The 27,845-nt window shown below is 41.2% G+C and overlaps 2 protein-coding genes across 9 annotated transcripts in view; one reads left to right on the top strand and one right to left on the bottom strand.

Moving 5' to 3' along the window:
• The window catches only part of Kpna5 (karyopherin subunit alpha 5), a 68,588-nt gene extending 54,560 nt beyond the window's left edge, over positions 1–14,028 (bottom strand). The window contains exon 1 of the mRNA XM_076552466.1: positions 13,890–14,028. The gene's annotated coding sequence lies outside the window, so the exon portion shown is untranslated. The remainder of the gene's footprint in view (positions 1–13,889) is intronic.
• Zup1 (zinc finger containing ubiquitin peptidase 1) lies at positions 72–27,766 on the top strand. 8 transcript variants are annotated; one of them, XM_042262072.2, is made up of 11 exons: positions 72–241; positions 828–974; positions 1,954–2,524; positions 7,151–7,261; positions 9,265–9,386; positions 14,999–15,167; positions 20,708–20,896; positions 21,064–21,229; positions 22,991–23,142; positions 23,505–23,725; positions 27,532–27,766. In XM_042262072.2, the coding sequence occupies exons 3-11, from the start codon at positions 1,969–1,971 to the stop codon at positions 27,577–27,579; spliced, it is 1,734 nt and encodes a 577-aa protein (XP_042118006.2). In that variant the 5' UTR covers positions 72–241; positions 828–974; positions 1,954–1,968; the 3' UTR covers positions 27,580–27,766. The 8 variants fall into 8 exon arrangements, with proteins under 8 accessions (XP_042118006.2, XP_042118011.2, XP_076408579.1 ...); XM_076552464.1 differs by having other exon boundaries at positions 156–241; positions 828–1,195; XM_042262073.2 differs by lacking the exon at positions 72–241 and adding an exon at positions 368–587.
• Positions 27,767–27,845: the final 79 nt, after the last annotated feature.

Genomic DNA, 27,845 nt, shown 5'->3' with positions numbered 1-27,845 from the left:
TTCCGACGTATCCATTTACTCAGATTTCAAAAATCTCTGAACCTAGTTTTTCTTTTTAGCAAATCAGCCGTGGAAACTGCGGCGGGAGGCTGGGAGGGACCAGGGATGCTCTAGCAGAGGATGCAAAAAAAAAAAAAAACCTCACCGCGGGTCCCAGAATGCATCGCCACGCAGACAGATCTGCAGAGGGGCATGCTGGGATCTCCTTCCCGGCGACGGAGGCAGGGCTGTTGTGCATGCGGTACTGCGGGGGGCTCTCGCAGGCCCGGGGTCCCTGTCGGTTCGCGGTGGGGCGGAGTCCCGGGAGGCCGGGCCCGCGGCGCTCGGGCGGGCTGTGCGGGCCGCGGCGCCGGGCAGCGGTGGCTCCGGCGGCGGGGAGGGGCGGCGGTGCAGCCGCGGGTCCCCGTCCACAGGCCCGCCCTGGGGAGCCGCAGATCCGGTTCCCTGAGCCCGGTGGGACGTTGGCGCAGAACTTTGTCAGATTCGGGCCTGACCGCCTTCGCCACCGAGTAACCCAGGCTAGCCCTCCGCCAGCCTGGGCCTAGCTCCCTCCCAGCGTATCCTTTATCTGGCGTGCCCCAGCCTCTGTAAGAAACGAAACTGGGTGCCCAGAGAACTGACTTCCTTCTAGAATCAGACACTTATTTTTCCTTGTCTGGAGAGAAAAAGAGAAAAATGTAGAGATTTGTAAAGCTGAATTTAGATGAAGGGGATGATTGTCCTTCTTTTTCTGTTCTGGGATTAAATACTTGACAGCTAGGTGATCGTCTGGTTAGGAAAAGTGGTGTGATTGCTTGAAAAGGTTTGTTTGGTTTGGCTTTTTTTAGACACCTTCCTATAAGTAGTCAGCATTCCATTAGCCCATCAAATCCAAAGTCTCGGGACGCGTTGGACTCCAGAGGACTTCAGAGGACTGAGCTGTTAGCTAACATAATGAAACCAGCGTCTGTAACCCAGTTTGCTAGATCCGGGGAGTAAGTGCTGTTTTCCCACAGCCTTCCAGCTTTTACCTTTGGACTCTGCAGTGTGTGTTTGCCTTCCATTACTTTCTGGCTTTCGTGACCTGTCTGATCCAGGGTTTCCATGTATGTAAAGTGATACATGTAGAACGGTAGCAGTAGTGTTCAGTTTGCCATATGTAAAGCTCTGAAATGTTACTAAGGTGCATTTACCCTGCTCATAATACAGCGTGCAAGTAAGTATGTTGATCAGTAGTAGACTGTTGTTTTCTTTTAACCTTATCTTGCATGGACAAACTAATAAATAAATGTACTTTTTTGCTACTTCTTGGACCAAACACTTTTGAGTTTTTGTTGTGTGAGATGGAGTCTCACTATGCAACGCTGACTGGTTTGGAACTCTCACTGTGTAGACCAGGCTGGTCTCTAAGAAGAGAGGTCCACCTGCCTCTGCCTTGGGAGTGCGGGGATTAAAGACGTGCATCACCATGCCCTATTGAAATGTTTTATTCATTTTTTTAAATTTTACTATTACCTTTGATATCTTGAAATTCAGGCGCAGGTTGAATAAATATCTTTTTCCTAAAATTTTGGAAACACAAGGCTAAACACAAAATTTACGTATGTGTCATGTATATCTCGTGTTTTCATGTATATTTGTTTATACATGTATATTTATATTTTCAGCATGCCTGTGTTTTGACTGTCATCCCTCACATGCGATCAGGCCTAGATCCACTTGTGATGTTGTGTCAGAGCTCAGAAATTTTGGATTTTGGAGCACTTGGAGTTTGGATTTTTGCATCAGAGATGCTTAACCTGTAGTGAGGTTTTGGTTGAGACTTATAAGTAACTGTGTACATTTAAGGAATGATAAGTATTCTTTGCTAAAGCTAAATACAGCTCCAAACACTCCAAGAGTCCCAAGTCATTTTATGAAATGTGCTTTTCTTCAGCTCTTCCTGTCAGACTTAGGACTTTGTTTCATGTCTAGGTGCATGTCCCCGCCATGCTCTCCTGTGACATATGTGGAGAAACCGTGACCTCAGAACCAGATATGAAGGCCCACCTCGTTGTTCACATGGAAAACGAAGTTATATGTCCGTTTTGCAAGTTGTCAGGCGTGAACTACGATGAAATGTGTTTTCATATTGAAACTGCTCATTTTGAGCAGAATACGCCAGACAGAAACTTTGAGAAGCTCCATGCAAGACAGTATGAAAATCCAGACAGTAAGAGTACCACCCTGCAGAGTGCAATGGAAGTGAGTTCAGGTATTCATTCAGCCACTGCGTCCAATTTTCCAAAATACTCACCTCAAAGCCTTCCTAGAGATGGGATTTTAAAACATGAAGCTTTTCATACAGAGAGCTTAACCGAATCTAGAAAGTCCCCGAAAAGCCCAGAGAAGCAGTCTGGATTGTCTGTGGTACAAGGACCAATTTATGGGACAACATACAGTCTCCCCGAATGTCCATTTTGTGGAAAAATAGAGGGGCGTAGTCAAGATATGGAGATACATGTGAAGACAAAGCATGCCAATCTCTTAGAACCTCCATTAGAAGGTAAAGTGTTCAACTTACTTAAATTGTTATAAAAACAGTAGTCTCACTTTAATCTGTGGTATCAAGTTGGCTTGTTCACTGTTACAAATGTGCTTTTAAGATTAAATTTCCGACTTATTTAGTTGCCTTGAAAATATATTCTCGGTAGTAATCCTTGACTTAATCTGTTGTCCACCCCTATGGCTTAGCCATTAATTTTTGCAGGATTTACATTTTAGATGTGTTTGCTTTCCATCTGTTTCCTACAGTGGTATTTTTTTCACTCTGAGATAATAAAGGTGTCCACTTATATTCTCATTTCTCACACTTTTATTTCATTTGAATTGTGTATATGTTGTGTGTACTAGTGTATATTGTGAGAGTTTGGAATCTAAAACTTTCCTATAGTGATTCATAATAATTTTTAAGTTATTCTATCTGTATGAGTCCATTTCTGGTCTTCCAGCTCCTACTTGCTTAGCTATTCCTTACTACACGACTACGTCAATAACTATCATTTTGTAACCTGTCATTGATATCAGAGAGGACAGTTCTTTTCATTATTTCCTTAGGCATTCTCATTTTATTTTTAAGATTTTTATTATTGTGTGTGTCTGTGTCTGTCTGTCTGTCTCTCTCTCTGTATGTATATGTGTCTCTGTGTATATGTGTCTGTGTGTCCATGTGCAGGTGCCTCTGGAGTCCAGAAGAGGGAACTAGAGTTATAACTGGTTTTGAGCTCCCCAATGTGGTTGCTGGGGACTGACTCTTGCTCTTTTGGAAGAGCAACAAGTGCTCTTAACTGCTGAGGCATCTCTCCAACCCTTCGTTACTTATTTATTTGCTTAATTTTTAGGACCATTTTATTAAATTCTATGAAAATTATGTTGAACTGTTGTTTGATGTTAAGTCCTAGTCCATGTTCACATTAATCCAGGTCATCACTCTATCCCTCCATAAAGACATCTCACTTTCTTCACTGTTCGTGTTCTTTTATTTAATTCACTTTTGCAAATTTATAGACCCATTATCAATGTGTCGGTGCACTGATTCTTACCTAGGAAGTATGGCTGTGAGTGAGAAAGAGCCCAGTTGTCATTAGTAGAACAGAAGTAAAAGCAGTGAGATAGAAGGAGAGGTAAGTAGAAGAGGGACATCTGAGAAGACTTCAGACATTAGCAGATACTGGTCGTGTTGATAACAAGGATGTCAGTTATGCTGTTGTGGGGCTAAACTGGAGTAAAGGAAAAGATTAGTCCGGGTGAAGATCAGGGCCCACTCCTGTTCATACTGAAGTTAAGAGGCAGGGTAAGATACTCGTGTAGGGCTGACATTTTCAGAAAATGAAACTGAGTAGTTATTGCTTAAGAAAAGATTAGCTACTGAAAGTTTATAGTTCTATAGTCTGGAAACAGACTGGCAAAGCAGTGCAGCTTTTGAAGAAGGAAAAAACACTGGTTTGAAAGGGAGCGGAGGAGACGTGTTTTCCACTTCTAGGACTGTGGTGATTATATTGTATACCCTAATAAACCAGCCACTAGATTAGACATAGAGGCCAGACAGTGGTGGCACACACCCTTAATCACATCACTCAGAGGCAGAGCTCCATCTGGATCTCTTGAGTTCAAGGCCACACTGGAAACAGAGCCAGGCAGTGGTGGCACACACTTTTAATCCCAGTACTGGGAAGCACACATGCCTTCAATCCCAGGAAGTAGCGGCAGGGCAGAGAAAGGTATATAAGGTGAGAGGAAGCAGGAACTAAAGCAGTTCATCTGAGACCCTTTGGGGTGAGGACTCAGAGGCTTTCAGTCTGGGGATTCCTGGAAACAGGATCGGCTGAGGAGTTGGCGAGGTGAGGTTGGCTGTGGTTTGCTCTGCTTCTCTGATCTTTCAGCTTTCACCCCAATATCTGGCTCCGGGTTTTTTATTTAAAGACCATTTAAGATTCGAACAACATAGGACCTTGGAATAGAAAGCCCTTTTGTTAGAGAACGAGGCCCACCATTCTCATTAATAACCGGTTAATACAAAAAATGAAGTGAATGTCCAGAGAACACTTGGGGCGACAGAACCGCTGGCCGGCTGGTGGCATGCTATGATTTCTGTGGCTTGAGGCAGGAGGAGGTGGGAATGAGAAAGGTTGATAGCTTTCATCTGCGTAATTGAAAAGAGTGCCAGTGGTTAAGGACCACGAAGACCCAGATGCTGGCTGATTAGAATTGAGTCATTGCTAGTGTTGGTGCTCTGTCAGCCTTCCAGGAGTCCATGAATAGTGATGGCTGACCCATGCATGAGACTAAGATTTCTGGTGGTAAACCTTCCTAACTCTTTAATATAGTTCCTCATGTTGTGGTGACCGCCAACCATAAAATTACTTTGTGTGCTACTTCATAACTGTAATTTTGCTGCTGTTTTGAGCCAAAATGTAAATATATGATATGCAAGATATTTGATAATGCAACTCCCAAGGGGGTCTTGACCCATAGTTTGAGAACCACTATATAGACATCTGTGAATGAGGCAGGAGTTAATGTTAAGATGCTGATGATTGCCAGGTGGTGGTGGTGCACACCTTTAATCCCAGCACTTGGGAGGCAGAGGCAGGTCTGAGTCTGAGGCCAAAAACAGCGTTAAAAATCCTAAGGGGATTTCTTCAGGTTGTAGATTTTTGGGTTTTGTTTTGTGGGCTTGCTTGTGTGTGTGTGTACACAAACGCATTTGTGTACGTGCGTTTGTGTGCGATGCATTAAATTACATTTTGAGCAATAATATGTGTTGTCAACATCTATTTATACTTATTGGTATTTTTGTCATTTATTTTTTAAAATAAATTCCTAAAGATGCAATTGCTAAGTAAAAGCACACCCACACTGTTATATTTAGTAGATATGATTAGCTTTCTTGCTTTTTACTTTTATTAAATTAATTTAGAATTACAGTGTAACTGTATAGCTCAAGCTGGTACTGAAATCTGAATCTCTTGCCTCAGCTTCCCAAGTACCTGTGTTTTAAAATTAATATTTTAGTCTATTATGAAAGTTTCCTATACTATTATCCATCCCCATTGAAGAAGTTGTATGTTCTCTTCATCATGGCAGTTTTGCTTCTATGTCAGACCAGATCCTACGTGTATAAATTGCTCACTGCTTTCTCTCTGTGTATGGCTATAACTCTGAGCCCCTCTTCTCCACCTGTCAGAGCTAGGCTTTAGTCCTGCTTCGATACTTCTGTCTGTCCTGGCCTGTTGGAGTCATCTCTTTAATTTCCTGTTCCCAAGTAGGCAGGATGACTTCTCTGCTGAGCTTTGTGCTGGACACCTGAGCTCAGTAGCTGACCACTTTCATGGTGAATACTGGGAAGTTAGCACTCAAACCCTCCAGATTCATACCCACTTGGTTTTGGTTTGGCTTGGTTCAACCACAGATGTGAATGTTCGTTATTTTCTTATATTATTCTCTGTAGCTAGAGTTTTCCTGCTTTGCCCACAGTCAGGACAAATCTTTGTCACCCTCCAGTCCCACAGCCGCTCAGACCCAACCAAGTAAACACAGAGACTTATATTGCTTACAAACTGTATGGCCGTGGCAGGCTTCTTGCTAACTGTTCTTTTATCTTAAATTAATCCATTTCCATAAATCTATACCTTGCCACGTGGCTGGTGGCTTACCGGCGTCTTCACATGCTGCTGGTCATGGCGGCGGCTGCAGTGTCTCTCTGCCTCAGCCTTCCGCTTCCCAGAATTCTCCTCTCTCCTTGTCCCACCTACTTCCTGCCTGGCCACTGGCCAACCAGTGTTTTATTTATTGACCAATCAGAGCAATTTGACATACAGACCGTCCCACAGCAATTCTCTATAGAGTAGTAAGAGAGCTCTGTACTGTTATCAATCTCTCATTTTGTCTCTAGAACCAGATAAGCACTTACTTCATTATTTAACCCATTGTGCCATACTCACATCCCTGTACGCTCTGTTTCATAACCAAAAATCCAAGTCTTACAGATTAGCTGTCACCGTCCAGTAGACTTATCCATGGCTGACATAAGCACCACCAGTGTTCAAACAATATTCTAAAATTAATACAAATACTCATTTTAAAGTAGCATATCTTTAGTTTGTGTATCTTGTATTTTGTCATAGCACATGTGTGGAGGTCAAGGGATGACATTTTAGAAGTTAGTTCACCGTGTGGGTCCCAGATACCAAGCTCAGGTCGTCAGGCTTGGTGGCTAGCACCTTGATCTACTGACCCATCTCACTGGCCCCCAGAAAAGTAGCTTTTAAATACAGCTATAAAAGAGCTTTTATTTTTACAATAATGTTAGAAAGTAGTAGAAAGTCTTTGATATGTTTGGTTCGTTTGTTTGTTTATTTATTGAGGCAGGGTCTCACTGTATAGCCTTGGCTGGCCTGGAAATTGATGTGTGAACCAAGCAGGCTTTAACCTACAGAAGTCTGATTGCCTCTGCCTCCTTAGTGCCATGATTAAAAGTGTGCACCACTATGCCTGGTGACATGTTTAATGTTAAGTACAAAAACATTTTACTCATCTGATAAAGTTGTGAGATTGTAAATAGTCCTTGGCGCGGGATGAAAAGTTTAAAAGATCTACAAATTAAATGAGCCTATCTGTGTCTCTAATCCAGGCTGCCATCAACCGTTCTATGACTGTCCCATGTGTGGACTCGTCTGTACAAATTACCATATTCTCCAGGAACATGTAGACTTGCATTTAGAAGAAAGCAGCTTTCAACAAGGTATGTTTATGTCTAAAAGTATTTTAATTTCTACTTCCTAGAATACACATTTCTTTTAGGTTAACGATACAGTGAAACAAGCCATGCGGTTTAAAAGTGAGTCTGTGCTTTACATAATTCTTATGGAGCTGCACTGCTTTCTCTGAAGATGTTTTACAGAAAAGTTGTCAAGGATGGTCTGTGGAGACAGCATTCAAACCAAGGTTTTACTTGACATGTAGAGGGATCACCATTGAAGATAATGCTTTTTAAATCGTTTGCCATTTTGAAGTTTTTATTGACAAGGTGAGGCCATTCTTTCATTGGTTTGAAGTAATGAAGTTAGCATTTAGCCAGCAAAATTTTTGAACTAAGAAGCTGCCAATTTTTAAAAACTACGTGAATTCATGTGAATCTTGTAGCTATTGTGTGACAAAACTTTTCTGGGGAATTCACAACACACGTGTCTACTTACCCAGATAGGGAGCCTGTCTATGATGGACTAAGGTACTGAAGCGGCCAGCGTTCAGTGTGGCGGGTCAGTGAGTTTTACTGGAGGTGCTCAGCGTGAGGATGGGTGAGGAGTCACTTACAAGAGCAGGAGTGACTGAAAGACAGCTGCATCCCCAAGGCCCACCCTGTCCTGTGGGATAGCTCACAAAAGCTGGAGTACACTGCACACACCTTGCAGGCAGCTCACCAGGTTAGAGAGTGCCCTTTCCAAGAGATGCAGTGGGTCTAACCCTCTCCTAGACAGCTCAGCTGGGTGCTGCTTTTTCAGGCTGCTGGTCTGGTCTGCGTCTTATTTACATCTTTGCAGCTTGGCTCCCTTCCATCTGAGGGGGACCCTCAGCTTTTGTTGCTCACTCCGGCAGGGAGGGACCTACCAAATCTGGTCAGTTTCAGGGACTTCCTGACGCTATTTTTCTTAAAGAGCTACCCTGCATGATGAAATGTTTCACTCTCAAGGAAACTGTTACACAACAGTAACCTAAAAGTCTCAATATGTATGTTCAGTTGGTTGCCTCAGCTTCTAAAATTACTTATCTGTTTAATAATGACTTTAAAAATTGGTCTTGCCAGCCTGGTGGCACACGCCTTTAATCCCAGCACTCGGGAGACAGAGCCAGGAGGATCTCTGTGAGTTCGAGGCCAGCCTGGTCTCCAAAGCGAGTTCCAGGAAAGGCGCAAAGCTACACACAAAAACCAAAAACCAAAAAAAAAAATAAAATAAAATAAAATAAAATTTTGTCTTATGTTCTCTCTTTTTTAAATTGTGTATGTGTTCATGTGTGTCCTTGGACTCTGGGACTCTTGTGAGCATCCCTACCAGAAATCTTGAACCTTTGACCTCAGACTGGGTTCTGTCCTTTCCAAACTGGTTCTGGCATTTCCAACTTGGTCTGAATCTCACTACTGACTTCTCTGTCTCTCTTGCTATCAGGAACTTTTCACTTGTATCTTCATGTGACCCAATCCCTCATGACTCATGATATTTAATGATGTTCTCTCTGTCTCTCTGTCTCTGTTTCTTTGTCTCACTCTGACTCCGCGTGTTTCTGTGTCTGTGTGCCTGTGTGTGGTGTTTCTGTCTTACCCTCAGTCCTGTTTTACTGGAGAACCCTGAAAAAATAAAGAAATCTAAGAAACAAGACACTATACTGAAGCTACTGAGAAAAGAATCTGAGTTTCACTGGGAGAGAGTAAACAAGTCATTATGCTGTAAAATTATTCATCTTGTTTGGGTAAAACTAACTATAATGAAATAGTTGAAGGTAGTGAATATATAGTTTGTAATTCTTTATTACTTTCTTCTTTCTCTCTTTATAATTTCTTTAAAAAACGAATCTCCATTAGTTGTATTCAGAGGCATCAATGAAAAGTGTCACTTAGCCTTTCAACTTTTTTTTTTCTCAGCAGATAACACTTCCTAATGTAGTCAGGAAGATCAGCTCAGTTAGTTAATGAGAGGTGCTTGTTCCCACCTGAGCACTGAGTGAATATTGGTTGTTACCCTCTAACAGGCATGGACACAGTCCAGTGTTCTAGTGACCGAGAATTAGCTCACCAGCTTCAGCAAGAGGAAGACAGGAAGAGGAAATCTGAAGAATCAAGACAAGAAAGGGAAGAGTTCCAGAAGCTGCAGGTACAGAGATTAGTAACAGTTTTACTGAGTAGAGTTCTTATTTCCCAAATAAGCATTTGAGACGTCAACCTATATCTGGAGATATAGCTCCACCATTAACGGATAAGATTCACGGCCAAAAAGATTTCTACCTAGCCTGTCCAGGTTATGTAAAAACTGCTTTTATCTGTGTACTTTATAGTTTGTTGAGGCGGGGTTGGGGGGTTGGGGCACTTAAAAGTAGCTATTCTCCAAAGCTGGAGAGATGGCTGAGCAGTAAGGAGTGCTTGCTGCTCCAGCAGAGGACAGTTATAAGAGTTGTAGAATTATAACTGCTTATAATTCCAGCTCCAGGTGATCCCATTTCTTCTTCTTACCTTCACACACACACACACACACACACACACACACACACACACACACACACACACACACACAAATAAATTTAAAAGATAAATAAATAAGTTGTAGCCATTCTTGACTATGTGGCACATGCCTTTAGTCCCAGTGTTAGGGAGACAGAGGAACATGAATGAATCTCTTGAGTTTGAGGCCAGCCTGGGACCCATCTCCAAAAAATCCCCCAAACAAAACAAAGCAGTGTACCATCTGTTCAGATACTAGAATAATCATTTCAGATAAAATATGTGAAAATGTTCACAGAAAACACACAGGGGTGTGTTGTTTTCATTTTTCTTTCTTTCCTGTGTTTAAATGAAGAATCAAAATAAAGAGTTTAGTGATTTGCCCCAGATTAGACGAAGATTAGGTAGAAAAATGTTCATGTAAAACTATGCAAAAGAGGGGCAGATTCTTAGTGTACTAAGAATCCGCCTGTCTGTTTACTTAAAATTATTGTGTATCTCTCCTTAGTCTTAAATTCCCTTAAAGATCACAATTTCTGGATTGGAGAGATGGCCCAGAGGTTAAGAGCACTGGCTACTGTTCTAGAGGACCCAGGTTTGGTTCCCAGCACCCACATGGCAGCTCATAATTTCAGACATTTTTATTTAATGAATGTCCAGAGGTTGGTGTTTTATGATGTTTGAGGGCACATTTTCCTTATGTGAGTGTAGTATCTATTGGATTAAACTTGCAGCATCTGAGGATTTTTAATGCATTAAAAATTTTAATGCATGTTTCTTCTTTTTCATTTCTAATTTGTGGACTATGGCTATTTGTACTGATAATGCTTGTGGAGTTTTTAAATGCCATTTGTATGTGTTAATAGACTAGTATAAATATAAAGGGTTTGTGAGTGAATAGATCTGAAAATGTTCCCAGATTTACATACATCTGAAAGCCTTTTTTTTTTTTCTCAGACATCCTACTCATGACTATTTTTCCTTGAACTGAGTTTTGGAAGATCTAACTTAGGATTTTGACCACCTTACAATTCATTAGTTATTCATTTATAACTTAGGATTTTGACCACCTCACAATGCACTAGTTCTTCATTTGCAAACTGCTTTTCATATCTGAATTCAGATGAATGAGAGGGGTTGTTTTTTCTAAGTCCTTTTCTTGCCATACCCACTAGTTCTACAGCACTGCAGCCATGGCTGTCTACATTAACGATTTAAGGGAGGGATGACCCACAGTTTCCAACCGTCATGGTGGGAAACACATGGAAAGGCCGTTCACGTGACGGTGGACCAGATGTGACAGGAACCGAGCCTGCTCCTTGCTGGCCTCCTTTTGCCAGGGAAGCACAGCTTCCCACATGTCCACAACCTCCCCAAACAGCACCTTGGTCTGGGACACAGGTATTCAAAACATGGCCTGTTGTTTGGGTACAGTGCCTTTTGAGTATCAGCAATGAGAAAGTCCCTAATGTTTAGAGTTTTGTTACTGTGTTAGTTACTTGTTGCTGTGATCAGACACCTGACAAGCAGCAGCACAAGGAGGGAGCCTTGCAGTTGGAGGGGATGCAGTCTGTTAGAGCAGCAAGACATGGCAGGAGGAATGGATGCTCACACTGCACCCACAGTTAAGGAAGCAAGAAAATGGTTCCAGGTCTCAGCTCACTTTGTCCTTTGTATTCAGTCTGGAACCCCAACCCATGGGACGATGGTGCAGTACACATTCAAAATGGGTTTCCCACTTCAATTAACCAACTCTATAAGCTCTCTCACATTCATTCCCCGGGGTTGTTTTCATGGTGATTTTTGTTTTTAACGTGTGTGTGTGTGTGTGTGTGTGTGTGTGTGTGTGTGTGTGTGTGTGTGTTCGTGTGCCCAATGCTATAAAGCACACGTGGAAATCAGAGAACACCCTTGGGAATCAGTTCTCTCCCTCCATTATGGGTTTCAGAGATCTAATTCAGGTCATCAGCCTGGCCTGGTTAACACTTTCACACACTGGGTCATTCCAGCAGCTCTTCCTGCTGGTTCTAAATCTCCTCAAGTTGACAGTCAAAACACTGCAACTCTGCCATTTGTCAACTTGACACCCAAACACATCATTCTTAAACCATAGTTTTCCACCACTTGTCTCCTGTGACTATCCGTCAGTCCAACCTCAGAAGTCCCCATAGTCTTTAATAATGTCAGGATGTATGACATTATTCAAAAGTGTAAGTACAGAGTCTCTTAGCACACTCAGGAGGCACTATCTTTTTTTCTTTTCTTTTCTTTTTTTTTTTTTTTTTTTTTTTTGAGACAGGGTTTCTCTGTATAGACTTGGAGCCTGTCCTGGATGGGATCTTGCTCTGTAGACCAGGCTGGCCTAGAACTCACAGAGATCCGCCTGCTTCTGCCTCCTGAGTGCTGGGATTAAAAGCGTGTGCCACCACTGCCCGGCTTCAGGCACTGTCTTAACTGGAAATTCCTATAACATTAAAAAAAAAAAAAGTTTCATGCTATCTCATAATAATGTACAATGCATTCATTTTTACTTCAGAAGATTGCATAGTCTCTAACACAGTACTGTTCAAAAGTCAAAGCACAGAGTCTTTTGTGAGGCTCACACAATCTCTGAACTGTAAGCCTCTCTAATATTACAAAACAAGTTTCATGCCTCTACCATAGGATGGTAGAGAATAGATGTTCTGTCTCCGTAAAGGAAGAATGGGGACATAGCAAAAGAAATATCAGACCAAAGCAAAACACAGCCCAGCAGACCAAGCACCAAATCCTGCAGCTCCACGTTAGGCATCTGGGACTCGTGATGGAATCACTGGGCTCCAGAGGGCTTGGGTTGTCCTGCCTCTCTAGCTCTGTGGCCTCTAACACAAATAGCCTTTCTTTTGGACCATTCACTCTGTGCCTACAGCTTTCCTCAGTAGATGTCCTGTGGATCTGTCATCTCCAGCATCCTGGGATCTCTATTACAACCTATGCTTTACCTTCACAGCTTTACTCACTGACCTCTTGGGGCCTCCTTGCTGTGTCTCTGCTGTGGGAGGACCCCGCCACACACTCATGGCCTCAGTGGCTCTCTAGACCCACGGTGCAAGACCCAGTGAGTCTCGTATCATTCATGCCTGCAAAATCAGTACCACTTCAACAACACTCAAATTCTGTTACTTTCTTGGGATGGAGCCTGGCCCCTTGGACCATACATAGTTGCATTTGACCTTGAGTGTCAACCTTGGGAAAACACTTTCCTGCATGATGGTTTTTGATTAGGGAACCCTTCAGTGGCATTCTCAGTTTAGGCCCTCTCCTTTGGAATGAATTGCCTTTCTTTTCACTAGATAGAGCCTTTAGTGGATAAAAGTAAGGAATCTTTGCTGTTGTCAGGGCACATTTCTCTCTTAATGTGCTTGTCTCTTTAACAGTTATCTTAGTTATTATTGTATTGCTGTGAAGAGACAACATACCAAGGCAACTCTTATAAAAGAAAGCATCTAATTGGGGTCTTGTTTACAGTGTCAGAGGGTTAGTCCATTATCGTGGTAGGCAGCAGGCAGGAAGACTAAGAATGGGAGCTGGGAATTCACCTAGATCAGCAGGCAGCAGGCAGAGGGAGAGCCTGGGCCTGCCATAGACTTTTGAAGCCTGAAAGTGTACCCCAAGTGACACTTCCTTCAACAAAGCCATCCCTACTCCAACAAGACCACACCTCCTCATCCTTCCCAAACGGTTCCACTAACTGGGGACCAAGTCTTCAACAAGTCTTCAAACGTAGAGCCTATGCGGCCATTCTCATTCAGATCACCACAACAATTAACTGCTGCTTTAAAAAATAAAAGTCATTTGTGGGTATGAGTGTACACATGCCATGGCAAGCATGTGGAAGTTAGAGGAAAACTTCTGAGAGATGATTATCCTTCCAACATTGGGTGTGAGGTTTTGAAGTCAGATAGTCAGGTTTCAGAAGCGAATGTCTTTACCCACGGAGCTTTCTCACCTGCAGCTGCTTTCATATCTGTTTTGTCTGTAACCTTGAGCTAACCCTTTTCCTTACCACTTCACATTTCCAGCGCTCTATTCTACCCTGTGCTCTACTATAGACCTACATAAGGGATAAGCTGTAATCATGGTGCAGTCTGAATGCTATCTTGTCTTGAGATTTCCTTACCGGTTCATGACTCCTTCAACTTGAGTGATGTTCTTAGCACCCAAGCAGGATGAAGCTGAATTCTTTGCCAGAAGATACCCTGAAGGGCCTCTAGCCCAGTCTGCCTCCGAAACCTCCTGAGCCAGTCCTGCACTCTACATTTTTCCTGGCATTCTGGTCTTCCCATTCTATCAGAATGGCCCCTTACGCCCTGCTTACACTATTCTAGGGCTTTTTGAGCCTGAAGTTCCAAGCTCTTCCACAGTCTCCCTCAGACAGGTTCCGGAGGCCTGAGAACTCTGTGGTTGTTCACTCCAGTAGACGCCCACTCCTTCAGCTTTCCTACACCTCACTTGGTGCTTTGCTCAAATAACTAATGAGAAGCACCGTAGGGAAGGAGGGTTTCTATGAACAGGGTGAGGAAGGGGTGACTGCTGGTCACGTGACATTCACAGCTAGGATGCAGGGACAGATGAACGAACATCTTGATCCTTTTTATTCAGTCTGTGAATTACAGGGGATGGTGTCATGTTTAGGGTGGGTTTCCTGTCTCTATTAGCTCAATCTAGACAGACTCACAGACATACCCTAAAGTGCTTCTATAGTGAATTTAAGTCCCTTCAACCCTGATAATCAAAGATTAACTGTGACACAGGTGTAACTTTGTAAGTTGTTTGGACCTCAGGAAGCTTATCCATAAAGGCAGTTTATATGTTTGAGTCTCAGTCCATTTTGCACAAACGCAGCCCATTTGCTCTGTAGCATGATTGAGTGATTTGTGGGTAAAATGGGACTCTGTGAATTAGGGTTGGTCCCTTCACCAACTGTATCTTTACAATTTTGCCTTTCACAAGACCTTTAGCAGAAAGATGGGTCTTTCATTCCTACACTACCAGGAAAGCAACTAATTATTTATAAGAGCTACAAATGCTTACAGAGAAATATCTAATTATTAAGTTATGGAAGTATGGTTTAATTTTCATAAAAATCTTTACAGTTACTTGTATGAAAAATTCATAAACCAGACTGTTTGAATATACATTTCCAAAAATTAAAAAACCAGTTGTAAGTTTCTGTTTGGTTGAAGTACGGGGACACAAAACTAAGTTCTTTGCTTTTCTGTTCGATAGCGGCAGTATGGTTTGGATAACTCTGGAGGTTACAGACAACAGCAGCTGTGGCATATGGAGAGAGAAGTCAGCAGGGGAAGAATGCATCCCTCTGAATTTCATAGCAGAAAAGCCGACATGATGGAATCGATAGCTGTTGGTATTGATGACGGAAAAACAAAAACTTCCGGTGAGTGCTTAAAAATCCAAGCTGCAGTTTAATATTGCATACACCACTGCATCTATCACTTGGGTTTGCTGAATTTTCAGTCAAAAGTTTATTTATATAGTTTGAGGTGAGATTGTTATGTTCACACGTTTTTTTCCAAAAAGTTTAAAACTAAACTTCTATTTTTATAGTAAATAAGTCACTTAAAATAATTTAGTTTCGCCGGGCGGTGGTGGCGCACGCCTTTAATCCCAGCACTTGGGAGGCAGAGCCAGGCGGATCTCTGAGTTCGAGGCCAGCCTGGGCTACCAAGTGAATCCCAGGAAAGGCGCAAAGCTACACAGAGAAACCCTGTCTCGAAAAAACCAAAAAAAAAAAAAAAAAAAAAAAAAAATTTAGTTTCTATTGTGTTAACTAACAGCAATGGGGAATGAACCTTTAGGGTTTTTAAAAAACATTTTTATTAGCATATATTAATTATATGTAATATGTTTCATTATGATACTTTCATACAGGTATGTAATATATTTTGGTGACATTCCCCACCACCCCATTACCCCCTTTTGTCCTCCTGCTCCTGCTGTACCCTTTATTCCTTTCCCAGCCTGTGTCCACCACGACCCCTTGACCCCTCCCCACATCTGTGTTTTTTTATTATTATTATTATTTTATTTTATTTTACAATACTATTCAGTTCTACATAACAGCCACAGATTCCCTTGTTCTCCCCCTTCCTGCCCCCCTCCCCTTCCCCCCAACCCACCCCTCATTCCCACCTCCTCCAGAGCAAGGCCTCCCCTGAGGACTGAGATCGACCTGGTAGACTCAGTCCAGGCAGGTCCAGTCCCCTCCTCCCAGATTGAGCCAAGCGTCCCTGGATAAGTCCCAGGTTTCAAACAGCCAACTCATGCAATGAGCACAGGACCTGGTACCACTGCCTAGATGCCTCCCAAACAGATCAAGCCAATCAACTGTCTCATCCATTCAGAGGGCCTGATCCAGTTGGGGGCCCCTCAGCCTTTGGTTAATAGTTCTCCATGTGTTTTTTTTATTTGTTTGTTAGGTTTACTTGGTTCTGGGTAAGGGTTACGAATAAGAGCATAGATGAAGGGTTATTGACACAGAGCATGGGTCAGGGAAAAGATGTGTGTTTTCACCACTCTCTACCCCCAGTAACATTACATCAGCTTCCTATAGCTCTGAGGGAGGGGAGGGGCCTTACGAGCTCCCAGCTAGCAATGGGTTAATGTCTGTAAATCCTCAGAGAGGGGTGGGTCCTTGTGAGCACCTCTCTCCTCTGTGACAGGGTGTTGGCAAGCTCAGTACTGTTGCGATAGTCACCGCTGCTTAGTTGGAAAGCCCCCAACCCTGCCATGCCTGGGAGACAGCTCTTCTGTTTCTCAGTCTCCCCTTCCTTGATGTTTGCTGAGCCTTGGAGGGCTTGATGTCGACATCCCATCTAGGACTGAAGAGGAAATAGTCATTTATTCTCCCTCAGTTCTTTGCCTAGTTACTGACACCCACTACCAAACACTAATCTATGGATGTAAATATAAACATATAGAAGACAGGTCGATAGCACAGCATGTCAGTTTGGCAAAACTTGCTTTCCTACTAGGGCTGGTGAGTTCCCTGCTTTTGACAATGGTTACATCACCAGGCCAGACTTTGCTCTTGTAGATACACCTTTAATCCAGTCAAAAAGTGCCTGGTTACCCCAAAGTAGTCATGTCACTGAACCATTAGCTTAAATTATTGGTTGTTTGAACACATTACAAAAACATAATGTAAGCCACCTGCAGAATTTTACATCTCTTAGAGCCACATTGAAGGGGAAAAAAACCATAAAATTATAGAAACATTTCAGTTTATGGTAGATTATGTATTGATAAATCCATTTCAAGTTGAAACTGTGTTTTGTATATACCTAACCTACTGGACACTGTAGCTTCCCAAGATGCCCTGTTCATTCTGCAGTTGCCTTCCTAATGCAGTGACTGACTGGAAGCACTCTGTGGAAAGTAGCTTACTACGTACCTACCCATAGTTCAGGAATACTTCAACAGTCAAAGTATGATTTCTGCTCAATGTTGCTTTTGCAGTGAAGTTTAAGAAAACTCCAGTTGAACTGTCAGAAGTCTGAATCCCACCTTCTAATAGTTCAAACCCAGTATCTACAGCACGATTTCAACAAATTGTCAGTACGAAGAGGGGTTTTTCCATATTGTAATAGTCACCATGCTCATCTCACAAGAACTATTAACTGAAATGTTTTACACTCTTTGTATAGTCTTCCAATTTTTTTATACTTACTACTTCACAGCACATTTCAGTTAGATAAGCTACAGTTCAGATGCTCAATAGCCTCACGTGTGTCATGGCCACCCTGTTGCTCATTACATTTTCGGATACTAAAAGCATTGTATACATTGTTTGTTCTGGGCCCAAATGAATATTCTTATGTACTTGATATTTACAGTGTGTATAACTAACTTGTCTGGGACTTACACTGTCCACTAGCTGTAGGGCTAGCTAGTATTAACAATCAGATCTGCCTTATTCAAGATGGTGTGTCTCTTTTTCTAGTGAGTGGCTTTATTTTTCCCATTTATGTTTCTTTGTGTTTGCTAAGGTTCTAACACAGTTTATATGGAGGCAGTTGCAATCCCATGACTAGGTCTTTTGTTTTTAAAGGCATGATCTCACAGGGCTAGAGAGATGGCTCAGTAGTTTAGAGGACTTGTTGCTCTTAGAGAGAACCCAGTTCAACTCCCAGTACCCACATGGTAGCTCACCACAATCTGTAACTCCAGATCTAGGGGATGGATAAACACACACACACACACACACACACACACACACACACACACACACACACAAATAAATGATTTATTTATTTATTTTTAAAGACGTGATTTTATTATATAGCCCAAGTTGTCCTGCAGCCTGGCTTTGTAGGTCAGCTGGTCTTGAACTCACAGAGATCCATATACTTCTGCCTCCCAAGTTTTATGATTAAAGCCACATACCACTGTGCCAGACCTGTGTATGGATCTTTAGGTAGAAGTTTTAAATTTGAATATAATCACATTTCTCGTGTATTTTTGAGGGAAGTTTGAGGCTCAGTAGCACAGGCTGACCTGGAACTCATTTGTTAGCCCTGGCTACCCTCAGACTCTTAGTAGACCTCTGCCTCATCCTTCCAAGTGCTAGGATTGCAGAAGTGAGTTAACACACACAGGTCTGTCAGTTGTTGTCTTGACTGTGTGTGTTCTGTTTGTCTTAATAAGGTAAAAGGGTTTCTTTAAGATCACAAATGTGCATTCCTTATGATCCTTTGAATATGCTATTTATATTTTTATTTTAAAAATATAGTACAGATGTGGAAGTTTCAGCTGCATGTATATCTGTGCACTGCTTAGATGCCTGGTGCCCACGTGGGCCAAAATTGTGCATCAGATCCTTTAGAAGTGGAGTTACTGATGGTTTTAGCCACTACATGGGTGCTAGGAACTGAATCTGGGTCCTCTGGAAGAGTAGCCGTGAGACAGTTCTACAGTCCCTATATTTTTATGTTTATCTACCTAGTATTTGTTTATTAAGGGGTCAGGGTGGGGATGGAAGGATCAATGTTATATTTGCCAGCACTTATATATGACAGAACTAGTTTCTCTGGTACCATTTATTGAGTCTGTTGTCCCTGTGGAGGTGTCAGATCCCCTGGAGTTTGTGTTACAGTGTGTTTGAGCTGCCCAGTGTGAGCACTGGGAACTGAACTCACGTGTTTTACAAGAGTAGCAAATGTCCTTTTCTGCTGAACCATCTTTCCAGCCTCAGGGCCAAGATTTTTATTTTTTTGTTAATTATACAAGTGTCTATTAGAGCAGTCACTATTTGATACCCCTTTACATATTCACAGCCTTGTTATTTTTAACAATAAAATATAATTTAACAAAAGGTAGCTTTTTTAAAAAACATCTAAGGAAATTTAGGGATAAAAAATACTTGTTATAATGTGATTGTATGATATCATTGCTAAGAGAAAAGTTACCATTCTGTCTTATATGTAATATGCATGTCAGAGTATGCTTGAACATATATTACCGTATTCTTTTAGGTTTTCCCCTTTTCATTCTTAAAGGAGTCTTAAATCTTGATCTCATCTGAGTCAACATTTATCTTTCTGTTCTGAGAGTACCTGTTCCGTGCCACCTCATCATTTTTTTTCTCCATGTGTAAACTCAATACTCAGTCACAAGTCATTTCCATCCTTCTTTTTCTTGAATGTGAGTCTTATTTAAGTATATATTTTCTAAAATTGATATCTAATTTCGGCTCTCCATGATAGTGGGCATAGTTACAGCTATTGGTTAAAGGACTGTTTTGATTTATTGTTTTCTTTTTTTTTTTTTTTTTTTTTTTTCGAGACAGGGTTTCTCTGTGTAGCTTTGCGCCTTTCCTGGGACTCACCTGGTAGCCCAGGCTGGCCTCGAACTCACAGAGATCCATCTGGCTCTGCCTCCCGAGTGCTGGGATTAAAGGCGTGCGCCACCACCGCGTGGCTTGTTTTCTTTTAAACTTATCTCCCTAGACATATTTCGATGTATTCCATTCAAATAAAATACATATAATGACTTTTCCTTTTTTATGCCACATAACCATGAGAAAGCATGAACCACAGAAAACACATCGCTGCCCATTAGCTTCGGGTTTTTAAAGGAGACAAAACAAACACAAAGGACTGTAATGTTCCTCTGTGACAAAGTGTGACTGGAGAAGTAGGGTCATGAAAAAAATCAATGCACTGATTGTTTTTAAGAGTCAGAAGAAGGTAACTTGAAGATGATGTTTGGTCCTTACAGGTTTTTTAGGATTCTAAATAGAAGAAGAATATTCTAAAAGGAAGAATCATATGTAAACTTGTCCAAATACCTTGCTTAACCAAACTCTAGCACTCTAGTCTAGGGCCATATTTCTAGGGATATTGTCCCATTTATCTCTCTTTGGTTAGCACTTACTATCCTGTTATCTACACAAAGCACAATACTGAAGTTAAATTAAAACTCATAGGCAGGATATTTCACTGTGAGGTCACAAACAAAATTACGTCAAGAAGAATAAAAAATGAAGGTCAGATGGAGGACCCTGGCGTAAGCTTTATGTGCTGAGGATTGGTACTGATGCTGTAGGCTCTCAGGAGATACGTACTTTAGGTGGAAGCAGATTAACGAGACTTCACAAGCTCCAGTGGTGCGTGTAACAAATGGAAAGACAAGAAGAGTTTTCGCTCTGTGGGGGGGCTTTTGTGTCCTGGGCTTTGCAGTTGAAGAGCTTAAAGATGCAGACAACTTCAGTTCAGTGCAGCGAGTGCTATTTTAGTGCTAGAAGACTTGGGTTGTGGGCACAGTGAGAACATGAGCTAGGGTTGTAGCAGCGAGAAGATGAATTTAAAGTGGAGTTGGTAGGATTTTTCTGTGAGCTTGAGGCCGATGTTAGACGTAAGCAGCCATGTAATGGTGATAACAAATCTTCCTAAGTATTCTGAATCTCTCCTATTTTAGGAATTATTGAAGCCCTCCATAGATATTATCAGAACACTGCCACAGATGTGAGGTGTGTGTGGCTCTCTACAGCGGTGGATCACTTTCACTCATCTTTTGGGGACAAAGGTTGGGGTTGTGGTTATAGAAACTTCCAGATGCTGCTTTCATCATTACTGCAAAATGATGTGTATGGTGACTGCTTGAAAGGTATGTAAAATACTGTTATCATCTGAGTTTATAATATACAGAGGATATTATGAATAAGTGTCATAGAAACTCTTGTGGGTTCTTAGTAGAATATATGTTACTATGTGATATTATTGTTCAACATATTAGTACCTGGCCTTGTGACTTGTTTGCTTAAATAATTTCAGGTATGTCAATTCCTTGTATTCCAAAAATTCAGTCCATGATTGAAGATGCATGGAAGGAAGGTTTTGATCCTCAGGGAGCCTGTCAACTTAACAACAAATTACAGGGAACAAAGGCCTGGATTGGAGCATGTGAGATTTATACACTTCTGACCTCACTGAGAGTAAAGTATGTACCCGCTAACTCCAGTTAATATTATTGTATTCATTTGCAAATTACCAGCATTAAATTTAGTATTGACTAAAATTAAGTACCTTGGCTATTTTTTCCATGCTGTGATAAAATATGCTGACCAAAGCAACTTAAGTGAGAAAGGGTTTATTTTGGCTCACGTTTCAAAAGATACAGTCCATCGTGGTGGGGAGATGGGGAAGGCATAGAGCAGAAAGTAGACTGGCTGTCACATTGCGTTGGCAGTCAGGAAGCAGAGCTTCAACAGGAAATGGGAACCTGCTGTAAAGGTTCAGGGCCTGCCTCCAGTGATCTGCTTCCTCCAGCAAGCCTCCACCTCCTGCAGTGTCCACAACTTTCCCAGAAAGCACTACCAGCTGAGGACCAAGTCTGACAGGAGCCGACAAGGGACATTTCACATACAAACTATGGTGGAAACCATTAACAGTTCTGAATATTTTTTGAGGTTTCATTGCCGTGAGAGACAAGGATGCATTGCTTATGCTGGGACTTAAAATAATCAAGCTATTAAATGCTTTTGGTTACACTTTATAAAATATTTTTTGAGTAACATAGAAGTGAGCCTACTTCAACAACCTCATTTATTCAAGATGACTCCATTTAAAAGAAGTATACCGCCATAGTCTGAGGCCAAGCAGGAGATACATGGATATGAAGGTGTGAACTCTCACACATTTTTCTGTGCTCTTCACCAGTATTGTCTGTAACTGGAATTGAAGAAAACTGAATGTATTCAGAATATTTTTATATTTATTTATGTATTTTTGGAAAGTATTTAGAATACTTTTAATGTACAGAAATGACTGAGGATTAAAATCAGAATTCAGATTCTTTTTTTCTTTTAAAAAAATTACAAAAACCGGGCTGGAGAGATGGCTCAGCCGTTAGAGGCTAGGCTCACAACCAAAAAAAAATTACAAAAACCTACTGATCTATTTCTGTGTTTACACTGTTATAAATTAGCTAGGTAGAAAAAATTTTGCTAGGAGTCAGTTTTTTTTTTTAATAAGCCTTAAAAATTACTATTTTACTATTAAGTTATCTGTATATATGCCTGTGTGTATATATGTACACATGAGTGCAGGTGCCTTTGGATCCCCGAGAGCTGGAGTTAACAGCCAGTTGTGACCAGATGTGGGTCTTCTGCAAGAGTAGTATGTGCTTTTAAGCACTGAGCGATTTCTCTAAGTTCCTGAGTTTTTGTTATTATGTGTGTGTTGGAGTGTGCATGTGGAGGTCATAGACAAGTGTGTGGAGTTGACCGTTCCCTCCTCCCTGATGTGGGTTCCAGGGATGCAGCTCACCAGGCTTGCAGAGCAAACACTTTTCCCCATGGAACCATCACCTCACCAACTCCAAAGTCGGTCTCTAGTTGATGATCAGGGATAGAGACAGTAGACTAAAAGTGACTATGTCCTAGACTCTAGCACGTGGGTTTTCAAAGTCCAGCGAGACCCTCATTTGCTGTGCAGGGAGACTTTCCATGTTAGGAAACCTTTGTAACGCTTAGCTCATTCATCAGTCTTAGCATGAGTGGGGATTGGAATAATTATTTTCCCCACAAAATGATAGTTTTTCTAAATAAGAGTAAAAATTATATTTACTTTTTTCTTCATAGGGAAGTAATGGATACATAAATTTGTTCTGGATTAAGATTTTTTTTTTTTTCTTTTTGGTTAGGATAATTACATTTATGCAGAAATTGTCTCTAAATTATCTGCTTTGTCAATTGTTTAGGTGCCGCATTATTGATTTTCACAAGCCAACTGGTCCTTCGGGTACACACCCTCGCTTATTTGAGTGGATATTGAACTATTATTCTTCAGAGCGGGAAGGGAACCCAAAGGTGGTGTGTACATCTAAACCTCCTATCTATCTCCAGCACCAGGGTTAGTAGATCACACAGAAATGTCGCTTTTAAGATAGCAGAGTGACTGTTGCTTAAGGGCAGGGCAGGATTGTGATAGTGGAGGTGACGGGCTGGGAGGGGCTGATGTAACCGGTTGTCAGAGCTGCTTGTCGTTCTAATACGTTCTTGGGTAACACAGCCTCTTTCTGGTTCACTGCTCTCATATTCATCCCTTGTCTTCTTCCTCTTTACCAACTTGTCACTATGTTGAGCCTTTCTAGACTGCACTTATTTAAACTTGCAAGTGTGTGTGTGTGTGTGTGTGTGTGTGTGTGTGTGTGTGTGTGTAGTAATAACTGTGTATAGATGTAATATATTAACTGTTACTTATACTTTGACTAGGTCACAGTCGAACAATTGTTGGAATTGAAGAGAAAAAAAACCGAACATTGTGTTTACTAATATTTGATCCTGGATGTCCTTCCCGAGAAATGCAGAAACTGTTAAAACAAGACATAGAGGCTGGGAGTCTCAGGCAGCTGCGGAAATCCGTGGGAAATCTAAAACATAAGCAGTACCAGATAGTAGCAGTAGAGGGCGTTCTTTCCCCAGAGGAGAAAGTTGTAAGTATCTCAGTATTGGGTGAAGTGGCTTAAAATTTTTAGTTAAAATCAGTGTTATCTCTTTTATTTTCCTCACAACTCATTCTATTTCATGAGATGACAAATACATTTGTCTGAACATCACTGAATTTTGGGAATGGCCATTTTTAAATTTAGATGGTACCTAAATGTCTTTTAGTTGCTGAACTCATCTTCATAAAAAATTTAATTTTATAATTTTAATTTTTGATGTCAGGTAAGTGATCATGAGCAATAATGTGTTATAAAAACAATCTATAACCTAACTCAGGTGGTCTTATTGTTTATTAAATTTTGATTCTGAAGCTGTATTTTATCCTTTTATCTTCTGATTATAATCAGTTCTAGAATAACTGTTGCCTTTATCCTTTATAGTTATGTGATGAATTCCAAATTACTGAAGAATTTGTAGGCATTAGAACACTTCCACTGAGGTTGTGAGCTGCAGCTACATCGTAGCACACCAATCCTAGAAAATGCATAAGATCCCAGATTGTAAAGATGTTGTTTTTCATTTTATTTTTAATTGCATGCATTCGTATATGTCTGTGTGTGAGATTGTACATGGAGTGTAGCCCTCAGGGAGGCCAGAAGAGGGAGTTAGATCCCGTGGAGCTGGAGTCACAGGTGGTTGTGAGCTGTTGGATGTAGCCTCCTGCAAGAGCACACTGTCCTCACCACCATCGAGCACGTCTCCAGCCTGAGGTCTGGAAATTTATGAGAAAATTAGAAAGAGTGCTTATTTGAGGACCTCAGGTTTGTTCCCTCTAAAGACGAAACAGGGCTCGAGAGGGACTGGGGAAAGAACAGGGTCAAGGAAAGGAGTAACGTTTGAGACAGGAGCTAGCTCAGCTCAGCTCAACTTGACATAGAAATGCCAGGGTTGCTTGCTGGGTTACTCCATCTAATTATGCTTTAGAAGATTTCTTTGCAATGTCTTTAATCCCCAGTTGCCATCTCCTTTGTAATCCTATTGCTAGCTTGGCCAGATAGAGTTAGGGTTCGTTTGAATTCTTCTTACATGTCGCGATGCTTGCCTACAGTGCACAGTAACTTTTGGGAGTATAGTGGTGGTCAGGTGTTGCCATGGGCTCCTGGTGAACAGCGTCTTAGCTGGCTTTTATGTTTCCGGTTTTGGAAAGTGGGTCACTGTTGCTGTTAGAATACCAAACATGTTTTTTTCTCTTCTCTACTTTTGACTTTGTTCCTTGGGGGCTAGGAGGTTGTTAGACAGTAGCTGTGCCTTTAAGAACTATCAGCATCCTGAGCGCTTTACATCTATCAGTGTTCATAGCATCGCTGTAAGGTAAATGGTTATCATTCCCATGTTATAATGAGGGGTAAAGTCGGACCTGCAGTGTGGGCAGTTCATCAGCGCTCGGCTCTCTGATGCCTCTTGAAGAGATCTAGCCATCTATCTCTCTTGCCCAAGTTCTGGTACTTTTTACTAAGTTTTACTAAATTATTTTTCTTTTCTTTTTGATATTTCATACATGTATACAAGGCATTCTGATTATTCTCACCACCGCCACCTTTTCTGCTTCCCTCCCACCCCATCAACCCACTCGTGGTTCTGATTTTTTTTTCTTTTTTTTCAAAAAGAAAAAAATTTTTTTGAAAAAAATTTTTTTTGAGACAGGTGGCTGACCTGGGACTCATTATATAGATCAGACTGTCCTCAGAAATCACAGAGACTGGCCTGCCTTTGCTTTGCAGTGCTGAAATTAAAGGTGTACACCACCATGTCCCGCCTTATTCATAATTTTAAATTATGCTTATTTTTTATTATTTTTAAACATGTGCGTGTGCGTGTGTGTGTAGGCAGGCAAGAGGACAGCATTCAGAAGTTGTTTCTCTTCTTTTACCATGTGAGTGAGTCCCAGGCCTTAAATTCAGTTTATTGGTTTGGCAGGAAGTACCTTTCCCACTGAGCTATTCCACTGGCCCTGTTGTTAGGATACTTTACTAATTGTTTACTGTTATCCACAAACAGAGGTTGACATTCAAAACTTCTTCTGTTCTTGAGACTGTCTTATGATTGCCATAAGATGCTTGCTGTGAATATATTTTGAGTAGTTGTTTATTCCAGACCTGTCTAGATGTTTAAGCTCTTATTAGTTGAAGGAATAAATACCTTCTAATTAAGGTTACTTAAAAAATAAATAAACATGTCCACTATAGCCATTAGCCATATCATCAATTTTAAAAAGATCTTATTTTTTTATTTGTGTGTGTGCCTGTGTGCATACCACACTCGAGTTATACCAGAATATAAGATGGCATCAGAAGGCATCAGACAATGGCACTAGAGCCACTGTGGATAGAGTCACTGGAGGCCGTGAGCTGCCCAGTGTGGGTGCTGGGAACTGAGCTTACATCTTCTGTAAGAACGACATTCTCAACCACTGAGCCAGTTTTCTAGCACCCTATTTTCACTTAAAAAATTTTTTTCCAACTTTTGAGACAAGGTTTCATGTGGCCCAGGCTGGTCTTGAACTCACTGTGTAGCCTAGGTTAACTGTGAACTCTTCATTCTCTTACCTCAGCCTCCTGAATTGTTGGTATTTAATACCATGCCTTGCTCCTTTTCACATCTAATGATGGTTGTTAGTTTGCCTCACTACATTCTTAGTTTTTTATTATGTTATCCCACTACTTTGAATTTGATTTAACCAAATTGGTTAAGTTTAGCTTAGTTTAATATGCTTTAGTTTGTAACCCAAATTTGGAAGCAGCACAGTGAATGAAATTTCCTTTTTTCTTTTAGTATTTTATTAACTCTATGAGAATTTTCTATGTGTATATAATATATTCTGATGATGTTTTCCTCCCTCTATTCCCCCAACTCCTCCAGATCCACTCCCACCACACCACCATCCTGCACTTTTGTCTTCATAACCCACAGAGTCCAGTTTGTGCTCATATAGTCCTGGGTACGAGACCAGCCATGGGGACACGGTCAGCCTACCAGGGGCCGTACCCTGAAAGAAAGCTGACTCTCCCTCACCCCAAGGCTGGAATACTAACTCATAATAAATAAGGGGGGTTATGTTGTTGTTGTTGGTTTTGCTTTTGAGACAGAGTTGCACTCTGTAGTTCTGCTATCCTGGAACTCATTAGGTAAACCAAGCCCACCTTGAACTCACAGATCCACCTGCCTCTGCGTCCTGAGTGGTGGGATTAAAGGATTTTTGAAGAGACGTGGTTAGGGTACTAACAAAGTAGCTAAGTTTTTCAAAGGTTCTTTTCTCGTTGCTCTGTCTTCCTTTTCGCGTCTTCTTTGGTCCGCTGGTGTTCCTTACACCTCCTCCCATCTATATTTCTTTGTGAGCTAGCATTTTCACATTTGACACAGTCGTAACACAGTGCATAACATTCTGTTTCATTCTACTTTCTCTTTATCTAGAAGTTTCTTTATGACTTGACTTTTAAAATATGTAGTACTGATTTTTTAAATTTTAGGCCATAATTTTCCACTAGGACTTTTCATTGTTATCTTGGAAAAAAATCCAGGTTTTATTTTGTGCATTAAAATTATAAACTACAGGGTTGACAAGATGGCTCAGCAGTCAAAGGTACTTGCTGCCAAGCCTGACAAACTAACCTCAGGGTCCACCTGGGATAAAGAGATCTGACTTCTGTAGGTGTGCTCTGAGCTCCGTGCATGTGTGCACACACGTGTGCACAGATAAAATGATAAATTAAATTGAAAGAATGATAACGTAGCATATGTAATTAATTTCTAGATTATAATTCACAGGCTGCTTTCTTCTCAATTCTTTTTCAAGGCCAGAAAACAGGCTTCTCAAGTGTTTACAGCGGAGAAGATTCCTTGAGTGAAATATTTCGGTGATTTTGTACTGATCTTTTTTCTGATATAGAACCCTGATATAGTTGAAGAATTTGATTTCATGTAAGTCCTTGATATAATATTTAAGTTGTAAATGCCTGTTAAGTTATACTTCTTAGTACTTCATTGTCTAGTAATTAGTTGAATAAAATACTTTGTGTTGTTGGTTTTGATTTCTTGTCCATGTCTCAGAAACTTGTTTTATAGTTATAAGCTCATATAAATTGGGTCGTTACTTATATGAGTTACTCT

Source organism: Peromyscus maniculatus, chromosome 16 (genome assembly GCF_049852395.1).
Source record: "Peromyscus maniculatus bairdii isolate BWxNUB_F1_BW_parent chromosome 16, HU_Pman_BW_mat_3.1, whole genome shotgun sequence".
Classification (NCBI taxonomy): domain Eukaryota; kingdom Metazoa; phylum Chordata; class Mammalia; order Rodentia; family Cricetidae; genus Peromyscus; species Peromyscus maniculatus.
The sequence above is the reverse complement of the archived record's forward strand: the minus strand, read 5'-3'. Positions and strand labels throughout refer to the sequence as shown.

Excerpts from the sequence above, each read along its gene's own strand:
- Zup1 (XM_042262072.2), top strand. The coding sequence starts at position 1,969 with ATGCTCTCCTGTGACATATGTGGAGAAACCGTGACCTCAGAACCAGAT. Across the intron at positions 9,387-14,998 it reads AAGAGTTCCAGAAGCTGCAG|CGGCAGTATGGTTTGGATAA; the intron begins GTACAGAGATTA and ends TCTGTTCGATAG. Across the intron at positions 15,168-20,707 it reads CGGAAAAACAAAAACTTCCG|GAATTATTGAAGCCCTCCAT; the intron begins GTGAGTGCTTAA and ends CTCCTATTTTAG.